The sequence below is a fragment of the Triticum dicoccoides genome, chromosome 1B (genome assembly GCF_002162155.2).
Source record: "Triticum dicoccoides isolate Atlit2015 ecotype Zavitan chromosome 1B, WEW_v2.0, whole genome shotgun sequence".
In the NCBI taxonomy this organism is placed as follows: Eukaryota; Viridiplantae; Streptophyta; class Magnoliopsida; order Poales; family Poaceae; genus Triticum; species Triticum dicoccoides.
In genome coordinates, this window is record NC_041381.1 from 690910150 (window position 1) to 690917464 (window position 7315).

General features: G+C 47.5%; 1 protein-coding gene across 1 annotated transcript; it reads left to right on the top strand.

Annotated features, from left to right (window-relative positions):
* Nucleotides 1-15: 15 nt before the first annotated feature.
* Nucleotides 16-3387, top strand: LOC119349731 (cysteine-rich receptor-like protein kinase 6). The gene is made up of 7 exons (XM_037617819.1): nucleotides 16-883; nucleotides 1374-1499; nucleotides 1602-1741; nucleotides 1826-2036; nucleotides 2140-2377; nucleotides 2480-2630; nucleotides 2843-3387. Exons 1-7 carry the CDS (start codon nucleotides 16-18, stop codon nucleotides 3095-3097), a joined length of 1989 nt encoding a protein of 662 aa, XP_037473716.1. The 3' UTR covers nucleotides 3098-3387.
* The last annotated feature ends 3928 nt before the right edge of the window (nucleotides 3388-7315 follow it).

The window sequence follows — 7315 nt, forward strand, 5'->3', positions numbered from 1 at the left end:
TTTGCTCGTTCCACCATGCCCGCCACAAGGCCGAGGATGATGTCTCACCGGCTTGTCCTGTCCGTGGCCATCTTCGCCGTCGCCGCCCTGCTCGCGCCCGGCGCCGCGGGATACCCGTGGCAGGACTGCGGCGACGACCAATTCGCGGCAGGCAGCAAGTACCTGGCCAACATCAACCTCCTCGCCGCCTCGCTCCCCAAGAACGCTTCGGCGTCCCCGGACCTCTTCGCCACCGCCGAGGCTGGCGCCGCCCCGGACAAGGTCTGGGCCCTCGCGCTCTGCCGCGGCGACGCCAACGCCACGTCCTGCCTCAGCTGCCTCGCGCAGGCCTTCCGGGACCTGCCCAACGTGTGCGACTACAGCAAGGTGGCCACCATGTACTACGACTCGTGCACGCTCCACTACTCCAACGCCTCCCGGGACCCCGCGCCGGTGGCGGCGCGGACATATAGGTACTGGGAGAGCACAAATGTCACGTCCGAGCAGGCCCAGTTCAACAGCCTCGTGGCCAGGCTCGTGAACGCCACCGCGGACTACGCCGCGTACAACTCCACGCGGCGGTATGCCTCCGGGGAGGCCGACTTCAACCGGGAGTTCCCCAAGATCTACAGCTGGGCGCAGTGCACGCCAGACCTGACCTCGTCGCAGTGCCGGCAGTGCCTCGCCAAGAACATGGTGCTGCTGCCGCAGCTGTTCGTGGACAGTACGGGAGCCAGAGCTCTTCAGGTCAGCTGCAGCTTCCGGTACCAGACCTATTCCTTCTTTGATGGCCCTGTCATGGTGCGGCTGCCAGCACCATCACCGAGCACCCAAGCACCAGCGCCTGCACCTGCACCTGTTGCGGTACCCACGGGTTTGACGCCGGCGACGGCATCCACACAAGGTGAGCTTTAATTTTCACCCTACCATGCTTGCATTTGCCTTACCAACGATTTGGCACAGTGATCGACAGCAAACAATTCAGTGTTTCCAGACTTTGGCAACGGACCAATCAGCCTTCTATACTTTATGATGCACATTCTAATTTTTTTTTGAAAAGAATTGGCAAATTTTGGCAATGAACCCCCAAAAAAAAACCCTGAAAGATACCATGATAAAACCGCATTTATTTGTGTGTACTTTTGGAGGAGGTTAAATTAACTAGATGTTTGTTTATAGTACGCTAATAACATTTCTGTACCTAGCTTCTAACAAAAGGAGCCATGTGGAAAATATTTTCAAGTTAGAGCGCCTAGAGAAAAAAAAATGGTTCCAATTTACAAATCAAATGAGATAGCAATCCAAATTTAGAGAGAAATATGTGAAAAAAATACTCTTTCTAACATATTTTCCATTTGAGCTGACATTGTTCTTGTACATTGCTCAATTCACAGGGAGAAAATACAGTGTCCCTAGCATGGTTCTTATTATTCTACTGCCTGTTGTAGCTGCCATAAACCTTGTGGCTTGCTTCTTTTTCTGGAGAAGGAAGCGGCCACTAGCAAAAACAAAACAGTCAGGTATGTGCAAAATTCACCAATTTTCAACGGGAAAGATTTCAAAGGACCCAGAACGACCTAGACTATGTACTCGTTGTGACATTGTTATCCACCATTAAACAGATCCCAGTTATTTCGCTGACGAGGAGGACAATGGAAGTGTAGACTCGATGTTGATTGACATTTCAACCTTGCGGGTTGCAACCTGGGATTTTGCAGATAGCAACAAGCTTGGTGATGGCGGATTTGGTGCGGTGTACAAGGTGCTAAATAGAAATATTTCTACTAAAATTGCCAACCATATTGAGATTTTGTTAATTGAGCTTAACTTTGGTTCAATCTATTAGGGTATTCTTCCAGACGGCGACGAAATAGCCGTGAAAAGACTATCGAAGAGCTCAACACAGGGAGTAGAGGAGCTAAAAAATGAACTCTCTTTGGTTGCAAAGCTTAGGCACAAGAACCTTGTCACACTTCTTGGCGTCTGCTTGGAGCAACAAGAGAGGCTGCTTGTCTACGAGTTCGTTCCTAACCGAAGCCTCGACCTCTTCCTTTTCGGTACTTACAACTGAAGCATGCTCAAGTCAATTATGGCCTCCTTCTCTCTACATATTCGACAATAATATATTCTATGTCCATTTATTTTAATAATAAAAAGCAGATGCTAAGAAACATGTAGAACTGGATTGGGAAAAGAGGTACAAGATCATTAATGGAATTGCTCGAGGACTGCAATACCTCCATGAAGACTCCCAGCTCAGAGTAGTCCACCGTGATCTCAAAGCAAGCAACATCTTACTTGACAAAGAAATGAATCCGAAGATATCAGATTTTGGAATTGCGAGACTATTTGGGCAAGACCAGACCCATGGAATAACGAAACATGTCGTCGGCACATAGTAAGTACTATAACACTTATATCAGGCCAATCCAAGTGGTATGTTGCTTAATAATCTAGTGGTAAGTAACTAAACATAATGTACCCCACCATGTTCTTACAGCGGATATATGGCGCCGGAGTACGTGATGCGTGGGAACTACTCCGTGAAATCTGATTCATTCAGCTTCGGTGTCATGGTTCTTGAGATTGTGACGGGAAGGAAGAACAATGACTACAATAATTCTGAGAAATCTCAAGATCTTCTTAATGTGGTATGTGCTTGTTGTTCGAATATCTAACACCATTATTACTAGAGAACAACGTGTTAACCACTTAGTAGGCCACAGTTTTTTTTTCTAACAAGGCAAAGATTTACCCATTTCATTAATTAAGAAGAGAGCTTTCTGGCTAATTAGGGGAAAAAACGGGTGGAAACATGCACTTAGACTTAATTTTAAGCTCATGGCTACTAAAAATGGTGCAGATATGGGACCATTGGATGGCCACAACGGTGTTGGACATGATGGATCCATGCATGAACACCAGCTTCTCAGAGAGCGGCTTGCTAAGGTGCATCCATATAGGACTTCTTTGTGTTCAAGAAAACCCGGCTGATCGACCGCTTATGTCGTCTGTGGTCATGATGCTCGGAAGCGATACCGTGCCTCTCTCGGCCCCATCTAAGCCGGCGTTCTACGCCAAGAAGTCTAGCGACAACTTTGGCATCACGTCAACTTAGTGCAATTAACATGTTCTTGAGTTGAAAATGAAAGAGGTCGACTCTCCGAGCAGTTTTAACACGGGCCCTCTTACCTTCTCTTTTACTAAAAGTGTATAATAGACCCGAGCTATTGATTTTATTAAGTAGTGATTCTGAGTAACTCTTACCTTCTTACCTCCGATGTGAAAAGAAGAGGTTAGAGGGGCCATGTTAAAATCACTTTGGCTCTAAAGTGGGTTTATTGAGTCAATGACTAAATAACATTGTGGTGCACTCGCTACATACATGCATTTCTGCTAAAGTGTGGTTTTTATTGACTCGTTGGACACATGTGTGTTGGTATGTATGGATAAACATGTAGAGCTACCGTGTTCATTTTTTACAGAAAAGACAGAAGCCCGACTTTATAAATAAAGACATCATGGCAAGGTTCAGAATAAGGTTCAACAGGAAGGCATGGATAGTTCAGGGCAAACAAGCCACGTACAAATCCTAAATGATCAAACCAAAGGATGCGTAGGCTTGACAATAAACACATAAACTTTGCGGCGGTTCTCCAAGGGGGGCAATGGGGTATATACGGTGATAGTGGAGGCGCGGATCTTGGAAACTATCAATGCAACACCATCAACATCCAAGGCTTTAGCGAGAGGGGTCCACTGCTGAATAAAGACAACCATTTTAAACAATTAGTTAGTATGACAGTTTGAAAAAGAAATGCTCAATCGTAAATTTGTTACGAGTAGTCCGCAAAGACAACCCAAGAGAAGCAAAAGAATTCCAAAACACCCTAGCAAACCATCCCAGGTACTTTCAAGGATGCGCGGGGGAGACCAGGGAGGGGAAGTGGGCTCCGGCTTGACAGCACGGAGAAGCGTCTCCGGTGGCGCCGCCGGACTTTGGACGTGGAGGAGCGAGCGACGGAGCATCAGCTCCATCCGCTCCTCGTGACTAGTATCCATCATCGCATACATCATGTCCTGTGAGAGGATGAGTGTCTGCGGCGGTGACTGGTGCGGCGACACCGATGTTGCGGTGCTGGTCCTCCTCGTCGCCGGACGAGATGATGATCTCCTCCTTTGCGGAGGAGCCAGCCGCCGACGAGTAAGACGGTGTCGCCACAATCCTCCGGAGCCGTCTGCCGGTGTCGAGGCCCAAGACTTGTTCATCACTGGAGAGTACTTTGTGGACGGCGCCGAACAGACTTTTCCATCACTGGAGACTTGTCTATCTGCTTTAATGTGGCGCAACGCCCAAAGTTGGTTTCTCAGGACGCTGCATCCGCATTCAAGCGCCGTCGCCCGAGAGGTTGCGTCTGTCAATGTCATCCTCACGTCCGGTCACATCACGCGGCATCAATGTCGGCCGCTGCATGCTCTAGACCGGCATGAATGCAGGGCGAGAAGCGGCACGGGCGTCAGATAGAAAGCGTAGGAGATGGGGGTCGGGGTGGGTGGGTGGGCCAGAGTTGTCGGACGCGTGTGTGGCAGCGGTTCGGACGTCCGCAAAGCCCCTCCCCTAGTTTGCGAGAAAAAAAGACTTCCGGACCGGCTGGCAGACGGATACAGGACCATATTAAATGACAAAATCACGTCCGGACCACATACACGCGATTTAAGGGTCCGCGTTAGAGATGCCATTATGTCCCCCACCACCATGCTCAGCCTACCCGGCGAGACAAACCAGTCCATTGGCTCCACCATAATCCTCGACGCGCCAGTTTTCCACGAGTGGGTCATCGAGTGGAAAACAAACAACGAGTCAAAGTTGATCAGCCGCCCGCGCAAGTGGCAAAGCCGTCCATGTCAAAGTTAAGCATCTTATTATGTGAAGACCAAGTACCGGCTAACAGGGGCGGACCTACGTTCACGTAGCCGGTGTCACAGGACACCGGGTAGAAATTGCGCTTACGTGTATACTACTTCGTATTTGAGGCTTGGACACCGGTAAAAAATTAATCTAGACACCCGTTGACTTAGTTTTTTTTTTGTGACACACCCGTTGACTTAGTTGGAGTGAGCTCAGGCACGGCCCATCTAGTTGAAGGCCCATCCGGCTGTCAATCGTCTCGAGGAAGCAAAGAAAACAAGATAGCGATCGATTGGATCCTACCGCTCACATACGTGTTTATCCTGCGCCAGTTCGGTTGGTGCCTGCTCGCCTCCTTCCGTCGCAGCACCGCCGCCCCTCACCCCCTGAGCAATTGCTAGTCATCAGCCGCCATTCCCTGCGCTCATTCGCTGGCGGCTGCAGATTGCTAAATAATCAAAGGAAATAGTATTGCTCTCGGTAAGGTCGCCAATTTGTCTGAAACATATGTACATATCCCAATTTTCTCTAATTCTTTACCTAGATTGTATGGCCGGTGTTTTCAAATTCAAGGGTATTGCAACAGAGACACGGATTCTGTGATTTGATAAATTTTCCTTAGTGATTCACATCCATTTGGAACCTTGGATTATTTGTCGACGGTGCGGCAGCATTAAGACACAATGTCAAGTAAGTTTAACTTCACAACCATACATTTCGAAGAGCAAGCTTTATTTGTTGTTTCTGCCTACAAACACAAATAGTGTAACTCCTTGTGCACTTGTGATAACATAATAATCAACGAATTACGAGGGAATTTATGTTGCCTGATCATATTTGTTCGTATTGTTTGGAGATCTTATTTTTTATTGTTTAATTTTACACAATCAACAAGAATTTCAAGGGAACACTTCATTTTGATAATTATTTTTTATTATTGGACATTTTAAGCTATTTAATGGGTTACTTTTGTGTATATTATTGCATAGTATCCATCATTTATGGCGTACACGTGGACCCCGGGAAGTTTTTGTTCTAGGTCCGCCCCTGCCGGCTAAAGAATTAGTAATCCATTGTTCGGCAAGATGCGCAGCCCGTGCCCGTGGTCTAGTGGACGACGTAGGGTGTGACTTGTTTAACAATGATCCGGCCGTTTCTGCATCAGTTTGTCTAATTCACATCTAAATGTTTTTTAAAGATGTCACATCTAAGTTCCCACAAATATACTTGCAGCAATCGGAAACAAAATAAAAACTAGAATAAAAAAATACACCACAAACAAAGTGGAAATCAGTTTAGATGTGGCATAACTATGTCACATCTAGATGTGTCCTAAACAGACCCTTTCTGCATAGACGGCCAAAACGGAAGGCAGCAAGTTGCATCGCCAATTGCGTCGCGGTGTTCGTATGGGTCGCCGCCGGCGAGGTCCAGCCAAAAATGATTTCTAAACACTTGTGAAAAGATTTGGTTGACGGATGATTTCGTAGCCGCCTGCCTTTAGGACTTTGACCGCATGCGTCTCCGCTCTGCGTCTACACGTACGATGACACCGAATGCCACTTGGGAATTCCATGGTTTCCTCGCGCCCCGGCTCGTCCGGCAGACTATGTGGACCGAAAATGCTAGACTCACGGAGACTCACGGGGGTTTTACAGGCCTTCCTGCTAACCAATCTCTCTGCCCCTTGATTTTCAGGGGGTGCGGGCTCTTCCTCTCCTAGTTCGCAATCCTATTGGTCCATCTCTACTAGTCCGTGAAATCCGTATTAAATTCCTCCAAAGTCCAAGTTCAGTGGTATGGCTAGATAGCCACTAGCAGCATGTCGGGTCTATGGCCCTGGACAGACATCCATCACCTAAAATCAACGCGTTATCATATCGGGCTGATTGTCATAATAATCATCCGTATGATGATCGCAGTCAAAAAGAAAACATTCTAGTAAAGTCGCCGTACCTCCCACGAACTGCAAAATAAATCGAGCATGCTGACCTTCATATTTGGAGGTTGGGGCGAGTGGCCTCCATGTCAATGGTCTGCTTTCAACCCAGAAGAGCGTCAATTTTTTTGAAGGACATTTCACTAAATTGATATATTAAGGTGATACAACCGTATTGAAACTTGAAAGAATGTATAGCCTCTGATGGTGTGATGGACACAACAAACAAGTCTCTCGAAATAGGCTTTCGCCCCGCTTTATATATAAAGCAACGAACCAAAATACACGGCCGAACGATACAATATGATGGGGAGGTCCCCTTACAAAGCATATAAAAAAGATACAACATGAGCCTAGAACATGCTAACACCTCGCCAAGGCCCGAACACAGACCCCTGAGCTCAATGACAACTCCCCCAAGAGGGTGACGGCGCGAAGCGTCACCGCTGCCGAGTCTGAGAACAGACAAAGGTTTTCACCGTGAGCCC